Raw genomic sequence first — 25,704 nt, forward strand, 5'->3', positions numbered from 1 at the left:
AGTACATAAACCTCATCACGTTCTGCAATGCAAAATGCTCATTAAAAACACTCAAGATTATTTTTAACCTGTAGGTCATTTCCTTAATCTATCAACTTAAGAGAAAATTCAGATTTGACTATTTCATTTAAAATAACTCAACAGGTTAGAAATACTGGAAACAAATCAGTTTCAAAACTCTTTTGAAAGAAAAGCAGGAGCTATAAAAGAGTGCTAAAAAGAACCCAGATTGGCCATGCACCAGCCCCCATTTCTCCCCACCTCAGGCAGCTGGCTGTTAGCATTATCTAGAGAAGCCTCCAAAGCTGGGGTCTCATCCCTGATTTGAAGCACTTCTTCTGTTGTGATGCTGCCAGTGGAATCATGAGACTGGAGAAGTAAGTCAGGATGGTCTAGCATTGTTTCATCAGCAGCAGAATCACTGTTTAACTAAAAAGAGAAACAGTAAAATGAGGAATTCATTTATGAGTCAGTGATTGTGTCACAAAAGCCACAAGAAACATTCTCTATCTTAAAATACTTTAGGGGCTTTGTTATAAAGAGCTTCTGAGATTTCCTAAAATCATCTTTCTTTCCTTCCAGTCTATACCAGAATGGGTGTTGTTAGGGTAAATGGCTAACCCTTCGGTAGAACTAAATATGCAGTAATAAAGGCTAAATTTTGCTAAACAAAAACTACCAAAGTGGAAGAGCTCTATGTAACTATGTTAACCTTGAACTGAAATTCACATTGGAGCTGAATTCAAATTTATTCATGGAGGACCAAGCTTTATGTGGTGCGGTTAAGTGAATGGGTACTAGAGATAGACCAGTTGATTCAAATCTACTTACTAGCTGTGTGTCCTGGGATAAGTCATGTAATATGCAGAACTGCGATAACCATACTTGCCTTGCATGTTGGGAGGAGAGTTATGGTGACTAATAACATGTAAAACACCTTGAACCAAGTGCATCATAGACAGTAAGTGGTAACATAGCTGCTGTTAGCAGCAGCAGTTCATCATTGAACACTTAAATGGGAGAGAGGCAGTTAGTTGAAAGACAAACTGGGGCACCAGTGAGATGTAAAAACAGGAGAGAAGACTGGATGCCAACCACAAACCGAATACTTTAGATTTTGCCTAATGCGGCTCAGGCCCTGCCATTCAACATCATTGCCAGCACTTGACTAGCAGGCCGAGTGGAGCAAATGGATCTAAATTAAAGGCAGGTGGCTGAATGCGGCGGCTCATGCCTGTGATACCGCCACTTTGGGAGGCTGAGGTGGGAGAACCACTTGAGGCCAGGAGTTCAAGACTAACCTGGGCAACATAGTAAGACCTCATCTCTACAAAAAATTAAAAAAATTAGCTGTGCATCCGTGGTGTGCACCTGTAGTCCTAGCTACTTGAGAAGCTGAGGCAGGAGGATCACTTGAGCCCTGGGGTTTAAGAATACAGTGAGCTATAATTGCGCCACTGCACTCCAGCCTGGGTGATGGTGTGAGACCCTGTCCCTAAAGAATAAAAAAAGGAGGCATTCATATTAGAGCTGTGTAACCATAGCTGGTGCCTGGTCTCCACTGGTCGCTTCCTTATCACATGTACCAGGGTAGCTACTCCTCGTGCCTTCTCCTCCTTTACAGTGCCATCTTCAAGTTCCAGCCCTACTACTGGCTTTCGTGCACCCTGACTCTTCTGAAATAACAGGCTACTCTTGCAGCTTTCATTTTCCACTCACTCTTTACTTGATCTTGAAAGGGACCAAAGTTGTGCTCTGTCTTTCTATACTACACTAACTAGGAAAGAAAAATGGGTGGTCTGAGGTCAAGAGATCGAGACCATCCTGGCCAGCATGGTGAAACCCCATCTCTACTAAAATACAAAATATTAGCCAGTCGTGGTGGTGCATGCCTGTAGTCCCAGCTACTTGTATGGTTAAGGCAGGGTAATCGCTTGAACCCAGGAGGCAGAGGTTGCAGTGAGCCAAGATTGTGCCACTGCACTCCAGCCTGGCGACAGAGTAAGACCCTGTCTCAAAAAAAGAAAAAGAAAAGAAAAGCAGGTGGTGAATTAAATGGTGTTGGTATGCACAGTGATACCGGAAATATATTATCATTGAAGGCCTCTAATAGGGCCCCAAACAACTCATTGTGACTAGGATAGAAGCAAGAGAAGTTATGTCTTAGCAGCTAATAGGTGTGCAGTATCAACCTAATAAGTTCAGTGCTTTTACTGCTGTCATGAGTAACAACACGGTACTCCATTACTGCTGCAATCTTGTAGATTCATTTCAGTGTGTGCATTTCACCTATGCTGAAAATAAAACTGGAAAATCAAGAAGAAATAATTACGAAGTTGGAAGTTAAGAGGAAAATGAGAGCAACTGTCACTGTAGGAGAAGGGAACTGTATACCATTTGTGTGCGTGAGAGTATCTGGCTTGCTGTAAGTGCTTCTTCTTCCGAGGATTCGTCTGTGTCCTCCTGGTTGGTGAGGTTCAGGCTAGGGGTGCTACTAGAGCACTGGTACTCCTGGAGGGATGGAGTGTCCCCTTTGTCAACACTGTCCAGTGAGCGCCTGCGGACTCCCCAGTTGAAATTGTCCATACTTTCACCCTGGAAAAGCAAGACACGATATCTAAAATCTCAGCTACATGCTTCTAAATGTACTCAATGTAATATACCAGAAAAACATATACCAAGATGAAAAATACTTAATGCATTATTAAAAGCAGAGTTTCAATCAGCCCTTCAGTTTCTTTAAACTGTTAACACACCATTAAATATTGATATTTAAAAAGATCACAGTTATTTGGTTGACAACCTGTTTTAACTAAATAATTTTCTTGACTTTCTATCTTGTATTACTGGGACCAATTAAATCTACTATCTAAGCCATTTCTATTCTAATACACAAACATGAATGAGACCACAGAGAAGACAAATACATCACAGATGACAACAAATAAACAACCCACAATACCAGGCTGCAACTTACCTGCAGCTCCTGGTTAGCAAAAAGGAAAACACACAGAATTAGAAAAAAACGAAGACAAACATTTAAATATACACTACACTTTTGGGGAAAACTCTTTGTGATTTCTCAAACCCAAAGACTGATTCAAGCTCTGGATTAAGCTTTGTGCAGAAAGTCAACATATGATTCAAACCTTTTTTTATGCAAAATATGTTGTGAAAAAGTCAGAGACAGACACTTAAAACAACATTTCTATGATACACTTTGGCAACACAAACTTTAAGAAAATCTTCAAGATTTACAAAAGTTTAATACTTAGTACGATGCAAAAACTGACTTCAAATACCCACATGCAGTTGACAACATACAAGGTCACAATTATTGTAGTCAGTAGGATAGCTCTGGCTAAATTCAATGGTCATTTTTTACTATAAAATATGATTTAAAATCAAGATCACAGCCATCAAAACATTAACTGTTGCCAATTTCAAAAGGTCAAGAGGAAATAAGACAAATTTCAATTTCTCCCACTTAAGGATTTATATAAGTTATGTTTCTGTTATTTTAAGCTGCTCCTCCTTTTGTGAGGATATAATCCTTACAATTTTTCTTAGGCCTTGATATGACAAACCATATTGAGTTGGCTAGCAAAATATGACGTTTTTTTCTGTATCCCTTTACACAGGAATTGTCCAGATTGGAAGTTTTCAAATCTTTGTTTTTGTTTTTGAAGCAGAAGAATACTTATTTTAAATGAAATTTTAGATGGGAGTCAGCTGTGCAAAACTGAGAAAACCAGAGCTGCTCTGGTTGAAGGTGTCCAGGAGCTTGGCCCATTGGGTCTTTGGATCTGTCCCTGCTGTTTCTGAAGGTATCTTAGAAGCCCTAGGGCCCTGCAGTTTAAGAGTTTGAAAATCACCTTCCTAGAACATGTCATTTCAAATATTATTATGTATCAAAATACATAATGGCAGCAGCCCTCAATATATATTTGGTGAATGAATGAATATGCACTGTGGGCTTTCAAAGTGAGGAGATATTTTATTTTAATTTTCATTAGTGGTTAAGTTTGTTTTGCAGCAATCAAAGTATTTCCTGTCACCATATTTTAAACAAGACTATCTCCCGGTTTTAGAAAATCTGTATCGCTGATTTGGTCTAATTATGAGGGATAAATTTGCATGCTCCATCCCACCCCTGATTACTAAGACTTGAATTAAAGATAGAACTACAATGAACATCTTTAATCCATTCTGACTAAGGTTCTATTAAAAGCCATGTTCATTACCACTGACATTTTGGAGCACTGAATGAACTTGAAAGCATTTACAGTGCTCTTTTAACAACAAAAAAAAGGCAAACAAAAAGAAAAATAATCTTACCAGTACAAAAATATCAAGAGCCTGCCTAAAGAAATTTAAATTCTGGACTGAAAAAAGCAAATAACTACATAAGAGTTTAGAAGCTGCTCCTGGCCTTCGGTAGGGCAGCAGGTCTCTTCAACCCATTCCACTCTGTTACCTGGTTGTGCAAGTCTGTCATATTTCCTACAATATAGTTTTTCAAATGATAAGTGTGAAACTAATTTTAGGGCGGTGACCTACACTTTTTGGAAAAAAAAAGAATGAAAAGGAAGAGAACAGAAAATATCAGTATGCATAGCATAGAATTTGGATGCATATTCTTGAAATCTTTATTTTTAAAGGTGTATATATATAATTGGATGTGATATAAAATATATTAACTGTGGATTAGTATTAAAAAAAGGTTTAAAAGCTACTGCCCTGCAAGGTGCTGAATAATACTTGTTCTTGAGTTCCTAGGAACCTATACAATTGTATCTTTGGGAAAATGTAAATGGTGGAGTATTCTATAGACGCCTACACAGCTCCTAAGCTGACATGAGGCATTTGTATTACTTGGAGGCAACACGGTCACATCCTCACATCTGCAGGGGACACTGAGGCATGCTGAGGAGAGGGAACTTCACTTCCCTAAACTGGTCTTTCATGGACAATGAACAGTGTGATATGGGAGAGTGCACTACATTTCTTTCCTCTAACTCACCTATTAAAGCCAAAGGAAACATCCCTACAGGAAGAGTTGATGAATGTGTATGACATGTGTATGAGCTGTATATGTATATGAGTTCTATGTGTATATGAGAGTTGATGAATGTATATGAGTTGTATATGTATATAAGTTGTATGTGTATATGAGAGTTGATAAATGTATGTGAGCTGTATTGAGTTGTATGTGTCTATGAGTTATATACGTGTATGTATATGAGAGTTGAATATTTATGAGCTGTGCATGTATACGAATTGTATATGCATATGAGAGCTGATGAATATATATGAGCTGCATATGAGTTGTATATGTATATGAAAGTTGAATGTATATGAGCTATATGAATGAGTTTTGACTCTTTAGAAAAAGATACATCAAGATATGATATATAGATACTTGGTATTAAGGCATTTTGGTCTTCTTGCATACAGATATTTGTAGCAATTTTAAAATGTACATTTTTAAAAAAATCTATTTGATATAAACTTTCCAGGTTTAAGAGATTTCAGTTTGGGGAATGAGCTCAGCTACAGGAATGGATCCCTAAATAGCCTAAGACAATCAGGAAAATCCTATTCTATTTACCACAGTGATTGTTTAAGAAGTAGCATGTGTCCTAACTTGGGCCAATGAGATGTGACAAGAAGTCTGCTAAGAGCATTTCGGAAAGCAACTTCTTTACTTTTCTAAGAACATTTCTGGAAGTGACCCTCACTTCCTCCAAATATTGCTGTGTGTGGGAATAAGACTACCCAGCAATGATGACTGTTTTGCTGCTGTCTGAGGTCAAGCTGACTTGCAGAGAAGGACAGAGCCTAGAAAACTGCAGAGAAACAGCCACAGACGTCACTGAGCCATATCTAAATATAAGCTCTAACTCTGGACTAGCTCAGTTTTGTGGGCTAATAAATCTACTTTTTGAGTTTTAACTTCCATTTAGGAAGCATCTAAATTGACATAACTACCAATATAATATAATCCAGACTAAATCAATTTAGAGGAGAAACTCTTTGAGTATTAAATGAAACCAGGCATTTGAAAGTTACCTACATCATAAAGAAGAAAGTGATTTGGAATGTCATAGAAAGAATCTCTATCTCATTTGCCAAAGGAGAGAGTTCTAGAAAACCAAACCCTTTGTGATACCAATTTAGTGGTAAGTGCAACTCTCTTTAAAGTTGTGCTTAATCAATTTTAATATAAATTTTTACCACTTGGCTGCATATTAATTTGTAAAAACAGATCATGCAAAACATTTAAGTCTAAGCATACCTTCAAAATAATTGTGAAGAAATCCATTTTTTAATTTTATATTTTTAAAGATAAAGATGAAAAATTGAATGTTCCTTTTCTTTCAGACTTAGTCTGCTATTGACTAACTGTAGTAATCAAATTTAGTTCCTAATTAAGATATTTACCTTGTTGACCTTACATTGACCTCAATAAGGAAAGATCCTGTGATCAAATCCGTAATTCTCATACAACTCTTCTATAAATATTAGCATAGAAAGCCTACATCCTTACCTCTGCATCTTCCAGTTCAACATCTAAAAAGTCAAAATCCTTAAAAACACCAAACTGTTGTTCACTGCTATTATCTTCCACAGCTACTTCTTCCTCTTGAATTATGTCTTCTGTTGTAGAAATTAGGCTAGTCTGTTGGTCCCCAACTTCCAGATCTTCATTAGAAGAAAATACAACCTGATGACCGACAAAAAAAAAAAAAAAAAAACAAGTCCATCCATCAGATTTGTCACTCTGCATATGAGATGCCAGCACCCCAAGAGCCACTGAAGGCCTAACTATTCAATGAATTCGGAGCTTAAATTTGGCCTTCATGTTTAACTAGTTGAACACCTAGTTAGCATGGCTGTCAGATGTCACAAGAGACAAGATTTTTTTTTTTCATTCTGAGTTAATACCATAAGTAAGGTAAATTAAAAAGGCAAGCAAGGAGACATTTCTTCATGGAATAACATGATCTTTGAGACCTTGACACAGGCCTTCATGATTACTCACTGATGGATTCTTTGGGAGGCCAGATTCTGGACCACAGAGAGAAAGCACATTCATTAGCTTTTCTCTTGTTCTTCGCTAAAGAAAAAAACAAAAAATTAAAATGTTAGGATTACTGATAAAAGAAGACAAATTCTCAAATTTTCATACATGTAACAAAACTGATTCTTCTATTCTATGAATATTCCGTTTTGATATTCTTTATGTACCTGGGATAACTGTGGCCTTTTCCAACTAACAGGAACCAAGGCATTAGAATTAGAACCAGAAGAAGTTGAGGAAGTACTTCTAGTGACAGCAATAACTTTTGGTTTCCCATTTCTTCCAGCCGCACTGTGCTGATCACCATATTTGTTTCCAATAATTGGTGTCTACACAAGAACAAAATGCCACTGTTTGGCTCAAATATTTCAACATAAAAGAAACGTAAAAGGGTTAATAGTGCACCTATAATATTTTTTACAAACAAAAAACATGAGGAGAGAAATTACTTTGCATGAGGTGGATGTTAATAAAGGTCAAAGGTAATATATATATTTCTAATCAAGAGGCTTTACTGGAAATAACTTTGTATCTGAGATTATCAGAAAGCTTGCTTCTATTTTAAATATAATCTGCATTCTTTAAAAACCACCACCTCCACCTTCTCCCACCATGATTATAAAATATGCCCAAAACTCAGAAAACATAAAAAAGATTTACATTTTAAATATAAAATCATCTTTTTTCTTACCACTCAGACTTAATATCTGTTAAATTTTGGTGCTTTTTCAATGCATATTGTTAAGTATGCTTCAACAACATGGTTTAGCAAATACTGAAGATAAGTAACAAAAGGGAACATTTCTATGTAGCTTCTTACTACAACTCTGATGTGTAATACTTCCAAAATTCATTTCAGTAAAAATTCTATGATAATCAAAAATTCATTTATATTTGCCTTTGTAAAGTGTTTTAAATTTGCATTTGAAAATAAAATTCAAACTCATCTGCATGTCATACGAATCCCGTTATGCTCAACTGATCATCCTTCTCTTCCTAGCCTCAACTATGACTAGTTCCCCCTCCCTGAACTTCACACACCAGCAAACCTGAGCTAGCTCTTGTTTTCCTAACATACCATGATCTTTTATAGACCCATGTTTTAGCCTATGTTGCACTCATTGCATGGAATATCCACTAAGTAAACTTCTAATCATCTTTTAATGATGACTCCAGACTTCCAAGGAGGCCTTCTCTTCTACCACCACCACCTCTGTGTAATCAAACTTGGACACTTACCATGCTGACTGTAAACTGTTTATGTGCCCGACTTCCCTACCACACATGAATCCCTTGGACCATGTGTGATCGCCTCTATACCTTCGGTATATCTCCAGTACTTATGCATGGCAGGTACTGAGGAATTTTTGATGAAACCACTTAAGTATATAAAATGTTTTGAGAATTTGCATCACTGCTTCAAATAACATAATTAAATTACACAATTGATTTCTGAATCAGAAGGAAAAGGAAAGCCAAGCTTCTCTACCATATTCCCATGCTATTATACATACACCTTGTTAGAAATTCTCAGATGTTATTAATTAAAACATTAGTAACACATATACTTTTTATCTAAAAAAATTAAGTTTAGGATAAATTCTAATGCCAAGATTAAACTGCAATAAAACATTTTTTATCTATATAATTCTAATCAACAAAAAAGTAAGTAGAGCTTCAATTTTTAATTTTTCTCAACATTACAATACTTGATCAATAACTTTCTTCTTGAAAAGTTCCTCCCTTGGCTTCTGAAAGACCGTTTAAATAGCACCAAGACACCAAGAGTGGGCTCAGGTGCCAGAGGGGGAAAATAAATTGTACTCTCAGCAAGGATGAGAAATCTTTAAATGAGATTTGTATTAATATGCAGCATAGCCAGGGTCGAGGGTTCCTTCCAGACTGGTGGGCCCTGCCTCTGTCTAGCCCTAAAATATCTGGCTTCTCAGGTTTCCTTTCATTGTAGCCTTGTGTTCTTTTTAGTATTCCTTCCATGGTTTCAGCCACCCACTTATACAACATCAAAACCCTTAATTTGTTACATCCACCCAAGTTTTCCTCTAAAACTTCAGATCCTCAAATTTAATTGACCACCAGGCACCTCCTTTAGTATGGTTCTTGAACACTTCTGAGTCAACATGTCCAAGATGGAACTCATTGCCCTCTCCTTCCTTGCTGTAAGATCTGTTCCTGCATTCCCACTCTCTGAATGGTGTAACATGCATCTACCTGTCAAGCCATTCATCAAACTTTGATGCCTCTTCCCCACTTTCCCATTAAATCCCATCAGTTACTTCCTTGGTCTTTTTGTAAACCATCTCTCTTCCTTCTTCATTACCTCTGCAATTCTCTTGGGACAGTCATCTTTTGCCCAAATTCTTCTGATTCTTTAACAATTGTCCTCTTTCCCTCCCTGCTCTATTTTCTATCCTATGACTAGAGTGACCTTCTAAAATGCAAACCCTAATATGCCAACTAAAAATCCTTTAAGAGCTCCTACTGGTTTAGACAAAACCAGCTTGTTACTATGAAATGCAAGAGCCCCATGATCTTGCCCCTTCCTATGCCTTCAGCCTCATCTCTCATCACACTCTACCTGCATTTTTTTGAATTCTGGACACTTCCAACTAGTACAGCATACCTTGTAATGCTTTCTCGCACTTAAAAAGCCTTCATTCACACATTCTCCATTTCTTTGCATTTAACCTCCCCTCCCCAAACTGCCATATATGCCTGGTCTAGGATTACTTGTCTTTCAATACTCAGCTCAGATGTTGGCTCCTTTCTGAAACCACTCCTTTAGACAGATGCTACATATTCCCCTAGCACTTTTAATTTACTCCAGCCGAGTGCTGATCACAATGTTTAGTTGCTAGGCTAAACGCTGGTGGAAAGCTAAGTTGTGATGCACCTTTTAGATGGGCAATGTACAGTCTGTTTCCCCAACAGACAGTAAGCTTTCTGACAGCAGGCCTTCCCCACAGCCCCATCCTGTTTTTCTAACACTGGATATAAGCTCAATCAATGTTTGTTGAATGAAAGAATGAATAAATAAACAAATGAAAATTCCTAGTAGAGTATCTTCATCATTCTTGAGCATCTTACCTCAGATATATCAAAATGAAAATCTAAGGTCTTCCCAGGCAACTCCTTAGAAACATTATTAAAAATTTTAGTGAAGGATATTTCAGGAGAACCTATATCTCCTCCATAGGTCTTGGGGATATCACTGGGTACGACGAGACTTGCAGAGCGTGACACCACCAGCTTTAATATGTTAAGGGCTTCCTTCCAGTAAGGACTCTGGTTTAAAAAATAGTTGACACATAAAAGTTACAAATGCACATCCAACTAAGAACAAAAATTTACTGTACATCATGAAAATATTATTTCTACAAAAACACTTGAAAAATTATTTATTTTTAAGATCCTTAACGAAAGGTCTGAGTTACAAAAGGAAAGAAAACACAAGTTATTTTTTGTCCTGTTAGATTTATCAGATACCGTATGTGTAATAATGCTACCCAACTCAAATCTCTTGCTTTTCTCCCAATAAGTGCTTTGTAATTATCATTAATTTGGACAGACTGACACAGTAATTTGGCAGTAGTGGTAAACAAAAGATTTGTATATACGTCAACTTTTAGGTGAATAAAGTTTATAGCTTTGAAACTCTAAAATTGAAGTATTTTAAGTCTTTGCAGATAAAATTTTTTAAATAAATACTTGCCTTTTTAGACATAAAAATATTAAAATGCTAAAATATACTTAGAACTTTTTTTCTTGATGGCCCAGGCCCCAAATACTGAGTGTAAATACCATGGTAAAGTGATGTTCTCAGGGATTACTGAGTTGTACAGGGCGAGGCTTTTTTCCCTACATATTTTGGCTTTTTAAAAAAATTTTTTTCTGTTTGTCTTAGTTTTGTATATTCCTACCAACATAATTTAGGAATGATTCATGAGATAGATGTACATGTAGAGAAGAGTCAATATTTGATAAGAATTTATAGTATCTTTTACCACCCATTGAAAAGAATACATAGAAAAAACTATTTTATGGTACCAAAAATCACATCTCAACCTTGTACTATATTATACATATTCTTTCACAGCTGATATCTGAGGAAAGAAAAGTACTATTAAAACACCAAAAAAAGGAAGTAAAAAATCTTTGGCAAAACTGGGCTAAGTTCATAACATCTTGCTATGAAGACACTCAAAACACAAAATGTTTGATAATAAAAAGGTCTACATGACACTGTGACATTTTAAGAACAGCACTGTAAAAAGTAATTTAAAGGCTGGGAGCAGTGGCTCACACTTGTAATCCCAGCACTTTGGGAGGCCAGTGTGGGCAGATCACTTGAGGTCAGAGTTTGAGACTGGCCTGGCCAACATCTCTACAAAAATTATCCAGGCATGGTGGCACGTGCCTCTAATCCCAGCTGCTTGGGAGGGTGAGGCAAGACAATTGCTTGGACCTGGGAAGCAGAGGATGCAGTAAGCCGAGATTGCACCACTGCACTTCAGCCTGGGCAACAGAGTGAGACTGTTCTCAAAAAAAAAAAAAAGAAAAAAAAGTTTACATTTAACAAAATCATGACCTAGTAGAAATAATCATCATTTTTTTTCGGACAGAAATAATTACAATCTCTGGGAATCATGAAATGCTAAACTTTAGGGATATTTTCATACATTATATTGTTGATTGTATTTAAATGTAAAAGATTATCAATAACTCAATTCTGTGAAATATTTAGATGTTTAGTAAAGCACAAGCCAGCAGCTGTGATGAGCCATCAGCTAAATATGATCTTGATTCATATATTTACAAAGAAATCTAGAAAAAAAATTGAGTCAACATTTTAAAATCAGATTTTACAGAAAAATGTAGACTTCCAGCTTCTCTAAAAATGAGAAGTCTGGCCACACTGGACCCATATACTAACATGAAAACCACCAGGGGAAGCTAACTGTGTGGCTCCTTTGAGATGGGGAGTGTGCAGTTCACATAGCCACAGATCTGTGCTCCCTCTGGTTACCTGCTTGTCCACTGGCAAGTTGAGCTTGTGGTTCTAAAGATAAGAAATGTACCTATGGTTCATAAGGTAGTAAATTCAATGTGTTATCTGTTTCTATGTGAAACACAGCACATATTTGCTAACTTTTTTTTTTTTAAGGTTTAAGAAGAAAAGAGCAATGTGCTTTAGAAAGAGATATAATTGCTGTCTAGTAAAGCCTCACTCATTGAGGGGTAAGACAGAAGATAAATAGGGCCAACCAGAAAATCTTCCATTTTTTTGGATACCTGCAATCACTGATTTTCAAGGGAATGTAAGAGGTAATCTGGATTACATAACCGAATCACTGAAAACATTTTACTACAGTTTTATTACTTTCACATATGAACCAGAATAAATTCCTTGCCAGCTAAGTATTTCCCTTTATAAGTTCTGCTCTAGTGAATGAAAACATAACTGGAGTATAAATACAACATATTAATCTATTAAGAGTGTTAATGAGCTTGTTCTCTTTGATGAGTTCTATCCACCCTATTGATCTGCTCAGCAATGCCTTTCTTAACTGATAGCTCAAAGGTGAAATTCAGCAAAGACCAGGCCGAACTGTCATCATGTACATTTAAATCAAGTTTTATTTTCTACTCTAAAATATTTGGGACTTTTTATCAGACACATAAAAAAGCTCTAAAATACAAACTCTTCAAAGAGGTTTTCTGTTTCTAAAAGCAGTGTATGTCTACTATTTGGAACTTTTTAAAAAAAATATAGAAAGGTGTGAAGAAAGAAAGAACAACGAGGCCAGGCGCGGTGGCTCACACCTGTAATCCCAGCACTTTGGGAGGCTGAGGCGGGCAGATCACCTGAGGTCAGGAGTTTGAGAGTAGCCTGGCCAATATGGCGAAATCTGTCTCTACTAAAAATACAAAAATTAGCTGGATGTGGTGATGCATGCCTGCAATCCCAGCTCTTTGGGAAGCTGAGGCAGGAGAATCGCTTAAATCTAGAAGGTGGAGGCTGTAGTGAGCCGAGATTGTGCCAATGCACTCCAACCTGGGCAACAGGGCAAGACTGTCTCAAAAGAAAAACAAAAACAAAAACAACCAATGAGTCACAGTCCTAATTTCCAGAGTTGTGACTGCTGCAATGTGTATGTGCATTCCTTCCAGTCATTAGAGAACATTACAGAAATTGTTAAAATGAAAAGTAGAAATCATACCAATTCAGATTCTGGTTTTTGTCACTTATATTGAGAACATTTTCCATATTGTAAATATCCTAAAAACATGACTTATGGTTGAACCACTTCCCTATTCTTCGACATTTAAGGCATTTCTGGTATTGTGTGATTGTAAGTCATTCTGAGATGAACAAGGTTACATGTAAGTTTTGTGGTCACTCACCTGTACATATTTGCCAATAATCTTTATGATCTCCAGATTAAACTGCTTGGCTGGGGCTGCAGACAGGTCAATATGACTCAATAGACTATAAATAATCTGTAGTAATGACTGCTGCATACTGGACAATCCTTTTTCTAATAGCTAAAAATAATATTAAAAGTAATATTAAAGTATACTTTAATCAGGTTTAACAAAAACTCAATATTTACATTTAAGAGGTTGAAAAACATAGATTTAGCCTATGAGTTTATAGTTAGGTGAATTAGAAATCTAGAGACTAATAAAGTAAAAGGCAGTGTCTATTACTGTTATTTTTCCTTGGTTTAGAAAGGAGAAATAGACTATAACTTTTCATCTAAATCATAGTGTTTTATTTCTAAACTAATTTAGTAGGTATTATTTTATTATAAGCTGACAAACACTTTTAGCGACTAGGAATCTCCTGCTTTTGATTTTTTCTTTGTGCCTATCTATTTAGTAATTTACTTTTCTGGGCACAAAGTTATTTCTTAAGCATCAAATAAATACTAACTTTTTATGCTGTTCTAGGGCTACTTTATTATCCATCTTTTACTGCCTCAAAATTATATTTTAGATAGGAAGCAAATGTATCATCAAACTAAAAACTTTTCCAGCAGAAATACTTTTGTATGCTGTAATTATTATTCTAGAAAAGATTTCTAAGCTAAAACCTAATTTTGTAGAAATAAAAATTATAACCATTCTCTAGAATCAGGACCACTAAAAACGCATTCTCCATTTTTAATTAGGTAAAGTGTACATTATTTTGAATTTCATGTCACTTAAGGACAGCAATTAAGGATGTAAACACTGGACATGGAAACAACCCACCTTTAATAAAAACTTCTTTTACACTTGATAGGAATTACTTATATTTTTATCTTAATAAATTATTATCTATATTGACTCTTGGACAATTTGAGTATCAGTTAATATTGGTGCTCCTTCTGCAAATAAATCCAACTTGAAAAGATACTACAGAGTAGTTAAAAATATATATATACACACACACACACACACACACAGTGTAAATAAAAAAATATATATTTTTGGTAAATTTACCTCTGCAAGATAAGTCACAAGATTAAATGTTGTATCTGAGAAGGAGTCATGCAGGTATCTGCACACGACATTGATCCAGTTAGAACAGTCTCTGGAATATGTGTGCGTACTATACAAACTCATCATGTGTGCCAGATTGACAAGTGTTGGGCATTTTTCTTCTGCACAAACCTAGAAAACAAATAAAATTATTTCATTCACTTAAAATAACGACACCAAGTTTAACTTGATTTTATGGTAAATGTATTTGCTTAATGAAATAATTTAGATGTATAATGGTTTTAATCTATTTTACTTCAATACAGTAGAAAAGTGAAATGAGAAAAAAGCACAAGGCATTGTTCAGAGAATAATAAGAGATGGTACAGGAAAAGGATTAATATGTCAACTGTCTTTGTGGGTATTAAATAGTATGGCCTTCTTCAGTCTGAAGATCTGTAAAACTGTCTCTGGCAGAAACCATGTATGGTTCTGTGAACTTGGGACATCATTTGGAATTGCTTTGTCAAACCCAGGATGGATCAGTGCACAAGTGCACACACAGGCAGGCGTAACCAGGGAATTCTCAGGGAGGCTCCGAGCTGCTGTGACTGGGAGGAAATGCTTCAGCCTCCAGCTATGTCCATGGTGTCTCAGTAGAGCAGTCAGCTGCAAACAGCCTCAACGTGTGTGATATAGTCAAAGGACATCACTGGGGCTCTGATAAAATTTGGAGTCCAGAATCCCCAACGGTGGACCTCAAACCGCTCTTCAGGAAATCACCTAAAGCTCTAAGATCCTTGGCCAATCTTTTAGAGGCTACCCCAAAATGTACTGACTCCCACGTTTGTTTGATACAATACTAAGGAATCTGAATCTGAACCAACTAATGTTTGGGGGGAATCCTACTGACCAAATGCACTTCTTAGTCCGTTTGTTCCCTGGCCTCTCCCAGGGAACAACTGAGCCCTGCAGAACTGGAAAAGGGCCATGCTACTCCTACACACCAATCTGTCATAAAGGGCTAGGCTCATTGTCATTTCTGCTTTTCGTTTTCCTTTTCCTTACTTATTCTTCCATCTTGTTGATGTTTTGTTCGTATTTTTACAACTACCTACAGCATTTGGTAAAGAAATTGCCCGTTTAAATATAAACGTCTTCAACTTTCACATAAATATCACTAATTTTGGTAATTCAGAATATGTTTAATAGGCTTGAAGGGCCTCAAATTCATCATTAGGACACTATAATGGAACAAGCACAAAATTAAAGATTATGCAAGGCCGTGCAGAGACTATTAACACAGCACCTGGGAAGTTATTTTATAAAACCATTGAAAGCAACTTATTTCATGCAGTAATCTTTTACCCATAAACAGACACCAGAAAGAAAAAAAAAATTGGTTGGTATTTCCTATTTGCATTTCAAAATATAGTAATTCAACATATTATTAAAAATCACATAATTTTATAACTTCACAATTTGTTAAATTCTTTAAAACATAAAAAACTTTCCTGAAGAATAAAACATTCTTATAGAATTCTTATATTCTTAATTTTTTTTTAAAGAATGATTTTAAAAAATCTGTTTTTTGAAAAGGGAGAAAATTCCTTGGAATATATGCTGTGCAATTTCACAACAGAACAAGTGCCAGATTTAATTTTGGAATTTTTGAAATGCCAGGTTAAAATATGATCCAAAAAGAGTGTGTTTTATAACAAACTTTTTTAGCATGCTATTTTTGCCATAATGAATCACTAAAGAGAAAAATATTTTTCCTAAGTGTTGCCTCATTTTGAAATTCTGTGCTCTCCAAAGGCACAAACAGTAGAACTAGGGATATTTGCATAATGAAGGAGCACATAATGGCAGAAAATTACTGTCGAAGGTTATAAGTGAGAGAATAATTAAGGAACCAATTTAATTCACATCCTGCAGGTTGCTAAAAGCCTACAGAGAGGGAACCTTTGTGTGCTGTCCAATGGGAAGAAAACAAGCTTAAAAACAATTTATTAATCACAGAAGCCCCTATCTGATCTCTTAAAAACATAAAAGATATTTGGGCATTTCCATGGCCCTACTGTGGTCACGACATCAGCAGGTGGATATTCAAGGAGCTGTGACATCCTTCAGGCTAGGAGGCCGGCTCCTCAGTTACCCCAGCGTTTAGCAGGCAGTGGTCATTTAACATATTTCAGCTGCCACTCTTAAATGCTTCTACTTCCCTTTTTAGGGGATTTATGCCTTTTGTTTTCTTGAAATCTCCAAAGTAAACCAATATGTATTTTCCCCCTTATATTTGCTTTCTAATCCCTCATGTAGGAAAAAAAATCTTTGTTTACAAAATTTTTCTAATGATGTATCATTAAAATATTAAAATGAAAGTTATTTTAATAAATTTTCTATGACTATTGGACTTTATTAATGCAAATACATGCAGCTGATTTTAGGCAAGTAATCATTTTCAAAAGGCAATATTTCTAATAGTCATAATTTTCACCCTCTCTTGATACTTAATGTTCTATTGGATTAGTTTAATAAAAACCAAGAATAAAAGACAACTTTTGGCTTATTTCCTACCACCACCATTTTTATTTAAGAAACTAAGATGTTTCCATTTGCTAAAATAATGGCTCTTTTAAAATACATGCTTTTAGAATAATTATATTAAGAATCTTCCCCTATCTAATTTATTTAGGAATTTAATTGGGGATGGTGTTAAGAGCATATTTTATTAAATATTTTCATATCATTTATTAAATGTTATTTATCAAGATAGTGAAAGGGTTCTTACTCTTATTACTGCTAATGAGATTCACTGGGTTGCCAGTATTTTCTTTACTACGCTGGCACCCGGAGATAAGTGTGCCTGGGACATGGAAAGTGGGGGTTTTATTTGGCTTCTTGCATGCTTGCTTTTTCTGTTTTCTATGCTACTTGCTAATCAAATCTCAGCTTTTAAAAATTGCTTACATAAAAAGCTCTTTCTGGGGATTTTATTTGCTTGTTCTCTTCTGTGGCAAACTTTTTTTTTTCTCCTGATGCTTTAGCCAAATTCTCTTACTAGTCTTGCTATTCACTCGCCTCCCCCAGTTCACCAAATTTCCTGTGATATGTATGCTACTTGTAAATTTATATAACTCTTTCTTAGAACTGTTTATATTTTCAGTCTGAAAAGCGTTTTTTCCTCCAGACTCAATAACTGACCAAAAAAAGTTAGGAATTATATTTAAGCAAAAGGCAGGCTGTTTGAGAGTTCTTTATTATTCTTGAGAGGGGACTACTAAAAATACAAAATGTCAAAATCACATTCTTCTAAAATTAAGAGCTATAATACTTTTAAACAAATGTTAAATAATTTACAAATAGCTATGTCACTGTTTCTAAAACCGTATGATTTAGATTTGGCTCTTTTAGAGCCAAATAAGGAAGAAAAAAAGAATGAAGGGAGTAGAGAGAGAAGATAAAGAGAAAGAGTGTTAAAAAGAAAAAAGGCAAACAAAAAGAGACAAGAGAACTTTCCAAATCCTCCAACAGATTATGCCCTGTTCTACCTCAGAACCTCTGCACCTGTAATTTCTTCTGCCTGGAAAACTGGAAACCCCGAACTGCCCTTCACTTTGCCTCTCATCCAGGGATGTTACTTTGGTTATTCCTATCCATTCTTCAATAGTGATCTAAGTCAGCTTAGGTATCACTTCTTCTAGGAAGACTTTCTTTTTGTGTCCTCCTTGAGTATTTCCACTGATAAAACACCAAATTAGACTCTCTGGTTACTGTCTACTTACTTGACTTCATTCTCCATGACAAAGTATACTATCTACTTTGCTCATCATTTTTGCAGCATCTAACCCAGTGCTCAGTAAATATTTGGTAGTGGATAAACAAATGAATGAGACAGACAGAGAAGTAGAAGTAGGGAAAAAGAGCAGAAAAAGACTCAGACCCAGAGGAGTGTTACTCTAATTAAATAGTTTTATTTACTGTCATTTGAGCAGTTGTAATTGACACCATTACTATGTAACTCCTTTATGTGCATAAAAATAAAAATTTAAATGCAAAATTCATATGGGAAGTGACAATAAAAGGATTTTTAAGAGATTTCCCCCTCCCTTAAGATGGACTACAAAGTAATTTCCCTATAGTGTTATCTTTCAGCATAACATTTGCTTACCTTTGCTATTCGACTAGCTGTTTCTTTGCAAAACTGAGTTGGGCTGTCAAAATGCTGGATTAAGTGAGGCAATAAGCAAAGGATGTTAAGAGGAAAGCCTATCAAAACAAAAAAAAGCAAACAATAACCAATTTTATTGCACATTATTTTAAAAGTTAAAGGTACTTTTTTAGATGGTTCACAGAAACCATTTTCTTTTCAGAAGATCCTGGGATACTTGATCTTCTAATTCTTTTTTGGCTTTTACCAAATAATTTAAGCTACCTAACGTATAAAAACCATGACTACTTGCAGAAAAGCAGAAATTAGTAGATTTCAAAACAAATGATTAGTTTACATTTCACTACATAAAATGCAAAGTGCTGGGGCAATTATATTAACATCACCTGACAGTTGGGAAGGATCCACCAATGTGTGTTTGGAGACAGAAATGAGTTTACTGAGGAGGTGCACGGTCATTTCTTGTGTAGATGCTGAGGTAAAACCCTTAAGGAAGAGCTGCTGAAGTCCTGGAAAATTCGTCCATTTCAATTTGCTTTGTACATTTTCAATCTTCTCTCGACTCTCTGATTTATCCAAAGGCAAATGGATAAGCAGTTTGTTGAGAAGCCTGAGAGCCAGGAGGTATTCATATTCATAATCTGATTCTAATAAAGATGCTGCTATCCAAAAAATGGTGGCCATCAAGTTGGTAGGCTCAGTAGTGGACTGCACATCATACATTCCTTTCTCTCTTAGAGAGGAAAGGCTTCTAGTCCTTGCTAAACTACTGCTATGGTTTATCCGTCCATCCATTATATCCAGTGTGTTACTCCGCCGCCGGTCACCTCTTCGGTCACCAATTAAACTTAATCTCAAAGAGTTACTTCTTGCATTACTGTTATATCCCAAATAACTGCTACTGTTAATGGGACTTGTGCTTAGATTGAGTTGTCCAGTGCTTTTCCTGTTAGCTGCATACTTGTTTCCCATTATAGGATCATGATATGAGGTTCTTAAAAAAAAAGAAAGAATAGATGAATGTCTACACAGTCACTTCTTTTGCTATATTAATTTTACTTCTGAAAACACTGAAAAATAGTAACTGGTACCAGAAAAATCATTTTTCAGTATATTTGACTTTGTTGAATCAAATTTCAGTTTTCCCTCCAAATTCAAACAAAATGTACAACAGTACCTTTTCTCCTGAGGCTAATGGTTTCCTTTGAGTTGAGATGAGGTTCTACTTGCTGAAAAAATTCTGCCATAGTAATCACTAATTACTTTCAGCTCTGGGATTTAGGCATATATTATGTCCAAAGCTGACTTCATTTGTCTTTTCCTCAAACTTGATGGTCCTTATGTCCCTATTTCTGTCAATGACACACTCTTTCTAAAAGAGCTAAGCTCAAAAATTTATTTTTGATTTCTCCTCCTCCCTCACATCCAATTTTTATGAAGAAAATATTGACTGACTGCTTTTTATGTTTGCCAGCCATATAGAAAAGGAAGGAATGTTAAACAAAGTCTTTTGGAAGAGGGGATAGATATGTGAATGGATAAATTTATAGCCTGTTAATTGCTATTATTAATATATTAAAAAAAAAACCACGGTGAGAACCCAAAGGATGGAATAATTAGCACTATCCTGAGGAAGTTAGAAATGCTTAGCTAGAAGTAATATTTGGGATGGGACTTGAAGGATTAGTCAATTCTGGCCTTGCAAGGCAGAGAAAGTGGGGAGAGAGGCAGTTGCAGGGAGAAGGAACAATATGTGAAAGGTGGGAGAGTCCTAAGGCTCCCAGGTCGGCTACAGTGGGGGCGGGGCAGCAACAGGATGCTGAATGTGGCAGGAATGAAGGGGCCCAGCGGAAAGATCTCTGACCAGCACATCAGAAGAACACCACTGCGAAAATCAGCACTAGGATTTTTCACAAGCCCTCACTGTCTGTGGCCCATCTCCCCACGGGTAATCCATCTGATTTGGGGGTATTATGCTCACTAACAGTATTAGAATTTAAAAAGTTATAGTTATGCGTAATTAGCTATTCAAGTTCTCTACATATTAGGTTGCCTGGTTTAAATTCTTACTGAGAAAGGGCAGAAAGAAGATCATAATGCTTCATGGTTTCAGCCAAAGTATCAATTGCAGATTCCAATGTGAGAAGCAGCTCAATCACAAATCCCTGAGGGGAAAAAGACAGATTTTAATTAATTATGCTCTGGAATAAAGAAATTGCAATGAACTTCCCAATGGGATTTAAAAATAGAACAAACTCTATGTTAATGTTACAACATGATTAAACTCTTCAGCAACATGATCTTGCTGATTGAAGCAAACCCATCAAATTAATGGTGTATAAATTGATTGTAATGGTGCCACAATTCACTCAAAATTGCTCAGGTTAGAAATCTAGGAATTATCCTTGTTTCTTTCACATCTAAACTGAATCCACCAGCAAGTCTTGAAAATATTACTTTTGTTTGTTTTTTGAGATGGAGTCTTACTCTATTGCCCAGGGTGAAGTGCAGTGGCACAATCTTGTCTCATTGCAACCTCTGCCTCCTGGGTTCAAGTGATTCTCCTGCCTCAGCCTCCTGAGTAGCTGAGACTACAGACATGTGTCTGCACACCTGGCTAATTTTTGTATTTTTAGTAGGGACAGGTTTCATCACATTGGCCAGGCTGGTCTTGAACTCTTGACCTCAGGTGATCCGCCTGTTTCAGCCTCCCAAAGTGCTGGGATTATAGGCATGAGGCACTGCGTCTGGCCAAAAACATTACTTTTAAAATATATACTAAATCTGACCACTTTCCTCTACCTCCATAACTTCCCTTAGTCTAAGCTACCACCATTTCAGCTGGACCCTTAGAATAACCTCCTAATTGACCTCTCTTGCCTCCACTCTTGCCCTTCCTAGAGATTTCACCCCAAAGTCAGAATGAGTTTTTCAAAAAAACAAATGACATCCATCACCTACCTTCCCTCAAAATGTCTGAGTAGTTTCCCATCAATTAAGAGTGAAGTCCTGCCTCTCACCAGGGCTTACTAGGCCTTACATGATTTGAACTTGTCTACCTCGTTAATTTCCTGCTACACATCCTGCAACGTATTCCGGATACACTGAATTTCTTGACGCTCCTCAGAACAGCCCTACTGCCTCTGCCTCAGGGCCTTTGCACTTGTTAGTCCTATTTTCCTCTGCCTGAAATGTACTTCCCCAGATCATAACAGAGCCTACTTCATTTCAGTATCTCTTCAAAAATCACCTTCTCAGATGGATTATCATATGTAAAACAATTCCCTCTCCTTTAATCTTATTACCTTATTATTTTCACAGCATTAGCAATAGGATAAATTATGTTATGCATAATTGGAAGACTAAAGGCTTGTTTCCCCCAATAGAATATGAGCTCTAGAATGTCAGGAATTTGTCTCATTCATCACTGTATCCCTGGTATTTCTAACAGTGTTAATAAAATCATTCATCTGTACAAACTGAAGTTCTCTAGTGCAATAGTTCACTTATCTTAAACAATGAAAATCAATGTTCCACTTTACATTTAAATTTAACTTTGTATCTTTTTTACCTTGTGATCATCCCAGGTTAGTATCTAGGGGGGTGTGTGTTACGAGTGGGCGAGTGTAAAGCTTCTTCTGATAGGCACTAAACAGTTGATTTAATTAGGTTATTAGATATTAATTATAAAATTAACTTTGTCTCTTAATTCTTTGCCTGCCCAACATCTGACTATAATTCTAGACACCTGTTATCTTGCTCCAGCTATAGCAATCTCTATTGACAATAAATCCTTGACAACTAGTAGCTGCTCAATAACTGCTGGAAGAATGTAAGGAAATAAATACCTGTGCATCTTCTCCTGGATCCCCTACAGTTTCTACAAGTCTGGAGAGAACATCAGAAAGTGTAGTTGCAGTGAGAGGCTGCTTTAGGGCCCTGAAAATCTGAAAGGATCTCCCAGCATAGTGTCGAGAAGAACAGGAAAGTGCTGTTTGCAGAGCAACTTCACTAAGATGATGTTCCAAATGAATTCCTTCTGTGAATGCAAAGGAAACAAGTAGATTGTTCTTGTTCTTTAGAATACTATTGGGTTTATAATCAGAAGTGAATCATTTTAAAACTAGCAGTTAGCACACTATCTGGCAAACCAGATAGGCACTCACAATTTATGTCAATGCTTTTTCTTTGATTAAACTCCATTTGCATTTTCAATGACTCTTTAATTTTTAGGGAAGCAATCCTTGAGACCAGGGTTTCTCAACCTTGGCACTACTGACCTTATAAGCCAGAAAATTATTTGTTGGAAGGACTGCCCTGAGCAGGGTGTGATGTTTAGCAGTGTCTCTGGCCTCAACCCACCAGATACCAGTAGTAACCCCTTGCCCCCAACCCATAATGTGACCCTGTCTCTAGACATTGGCAAATGTCCCCTAGTTGAGAATCATTGCTCTAGACATATACAATTTTACTATGATTTTCAGAATGTGTTAAATTTCAGATTACTGAAGCCTATACTAGCACAAATTTTTTTTTTCAGTTTCCCATTTCTATATATGTCCATTTAATGTAATTTTTTCATAATACACAATTGTCTTGTAATTTTATGATGCCATCAAACACAGAAGCCCAGCAATTCATAGATAGCTTTCTTATTTTTAAGTAACTTAATTTTTCTTCAGTGAAAACAGATCTGTTATCATTAATAAGTTAAAAAAGAAAACTTGTCTGAGATTTTTAATTTTAGACATATCATATATCAACTATTAACTTTTTACTAAGCATTATCAAAAATTGACATCACATCAAAATGTCACTAAAACTAAAATATCATTTGAAATATTTCTTAAAAGATACCTGAGTTTGACTGCTTAAAAACAGAAACCACATGTTTCAAAAATGTAGTTAACTGTTCAGCACTCTTTATGCTAGGATTCTTGGCGGAAACATCCTCATGGTTCCAAAGAGGCCCTCTTTTTCTGAAAATAGAGAACAGAGGTAATTTCCTTGGATTTTTCACTTGTGATTAACAGTTGTACTCATGCTTGCCTAAGTGACATCTTTACAATTAGAAAGGATGGTAGTTAAATAAATAGGTCACAGTCTACTACTACTACTTAGGTACATGAATATGTAATAATCTACAGCCAGGAGAGAAAGATCTAATTTTCAATGTCTACCATCACACCAGTCAAATTCTCTCTGAGGTAGTAGAAAAAGATGCCAACTTTTGCCAAGTGAGAAGTATATTGGTTACTGCTTATGTGTTATAGGTAAAAATATAATCTGTATTTAGATTGTAATGCAAGAAAATAATTTACTGGTGAAATGCAGTGAGAATAATTTACTAGCTAAAACTATAGGCTAAGTTTAGGACAGAATAATGTCTCCTTGATTCTTTCTTTAAAATGTCTTTGCATTCTCTGCTACCACCTCGGTTAAGCTCTTTATTACCACAGGCCCAAAGTGCCCCGAGAACCCACTACACACTGCTTCCGGTTCCTTCCCCCTCTAATGCATCCTACACACTGTTATGGGGCTGATTTTCTCCACATATTTATTAAATTATGCCTCCCACCCTTCCCCCAGCTTAATGATGTTCAATGTAATCTACAACCTTATGGCCTGGGCTTCATGGCCCTCCAGTTTGAACTCTCCCAAACTTTCCAGAATCATCTAGAATAACTCTCTGTTCTCTGTATTACAGTCAGAGTGGATTCCTCATCATTTCCAAACATACTGTTTTCTTGTGCTCCTATGATTTTGTTCTTGCAATGGAATACCATGCCCTTTCTCCCAATCTATATTCCTTCTCTACTTACAGTGCCTTTCAAAGAGTAGACCATAAATAAATATTTGATGATTGATTGATGTAGCTAATAAAAATAAAATATATGTTCAGATAATACTGCATTCTCTTTGGGCATTAAATAACCAGATATGATTAAAGTCCTTCTGAGGTATAACTGCATTGGTACAAAAGAAGAGTCTTTGGTTGCATCCTAATTTTCAAAGTACTGCACAATACAAACCTGTGTATTTCACATCAATGGCATTTCAGAAAAATATGGCTCATAATACCTGATCAATGAGAGAATGACTTAACACATACACTGCTGGGATGCTAAGAGCTGCCAGTGTTACCTTGAGGTAATAAATTCCATGAGGGTTTTGACTTTTCCATCCTGCTCCACTGAGATGTCAACCTCATTGAGGATAGTGGTGTGCAGATGTGACATGGCAGCACTGTTATTTCCTAAGCTGATACTAGAAGAGGTAGAACTTGAGCTAAGCCCTGAGTCAGTCATAGGGGAGGGCTGGTAATCAGGTATAAAATCGTTAATGCCTGCTGAAAGAGAAAGATCGTCATGAATACCTAAAACATGAAAGAATCTCACAAAATACCTATAGAATTAAACTGTCGTTTCTTATAGACTCTGTGGGACACATGAGGAAATCTGTCAGCACAAGCTGATGTCAATCAGCTCTCCTGCTGATCCTCATAAACACCAAATTACAGCAAGTAAGTTTTGGGGCAAACATCGTTTCACAGCTTGAAAACTTAGCAATTTGAATGTACTGTGCAGTGCTCTGCCGCCATCTGCTGAAGAAAATTGCAAGTGGCAGTTTCCTAATATTTTGGCATATTTTGTCAACATTCCTTGTCAGTCACATTTCTATAATATGAACTGATTTTTAATGCAAAATTTTTTTTTGGAAAAATTTCTAAATTTTTGATTATAGGAATATAATCAAAATTTTCTTTTTATGGAAAATTTTCTATAATTTTTGATCATTTTAATTGCAGAAAGACTCAAATCTATTTGAAATACACATAGTGCATCAATAATAATAATAATTATTATTATTTTTGAGACTGAGTTTCGCTCTTGTTGCCCTAGCTGGAGAGCAATAGCGCAATCTTGGCTCACTGCAACCTCTACCTCCCGGGTTCAAGCGA

General features: G+C 36.2%; 1 protein-coding gene across 8 annotated transcripts in view; it reads right to left on the bottom strand.

The window, feature by feature from the left end:
* The window catches only part of FRYL (FRY like transcription coactivator), a 272,384-nt gene that overhangs the window by 23,200 nt on the left and 223,480 nt on the right, over positions 1-25,704 (bottom strand). For 6 of the 8 annotated variants that reach the window (XM_012441093.3, XM_064366949.1, XM_012441090.2 and 3 more), the window contains 14 exons: positions 24,888-25,092; positions 23,601-23,722; positions 22,592-22,782; positions 20,814-20,908; positions 19,130-19,737; positions 18,744-18,841; positions 14,591-14,761; positions 13,508-13,648; positions 10,190-10,387; positions 7,252-7,413; positions 7,046-7,120; positions 6,551-6,727; positions 2,395-2,595; positions 262-429 (listed from right to left, as the gene is read on the bottom strand). In XM_012441093.3, coding sequence (XP_012296516.2) covers positions 262-429; positions 2,395-2,595; positions 6,551-6,727; positions 7,046-7,120; positions 7,252-7,413; positions 10,190-10,387; positions 13,508-13,648; positions 14,591-14,761; positions 18,744-18,841; positions 19,130-19,737; positions 20,814-20,908; positions 22,592-22,782; positions 23,601-23,722; positions 24,888-25,092 — 2,612 coding nt within the window. The remainder of the gene's footprint in view (positions 1-261; positions 430-2,394; positions 2,596-6,550; positions 6,728-7,045; positions 7,121-7,251; positions 7,414-10,189; positions 10,388-13,507; positions 13,649-14,590; positions 14,762-18,743; positions 18,842-19,129; positions 19,738-20,813; positions 20,909-22,591; positions 22,783-23,600; positions 23,723-24,887; positions 25,093-25,704) is intronic. The other 2 variants (XM_064366933.1, XM_064366947.1) reach the window with 2 other exon arrangements.

Source organism: Aotus nancymaae, unplaced genomic scaffold, assembly GCF_030222135.1.
Source record: "Aotus nancymaae isolate 86718 unplaced genomic scaffold, 86718_ANA_hifiasm-v0.15.2.pri h1tg000006l, whole genome shotgun sequence".
Taxonomy (NCBI): Eukaryota; Metazoa; Chordata; class Mammalia; order Primates; family Aotidae; genus Aotus; species Aotus nancymaae.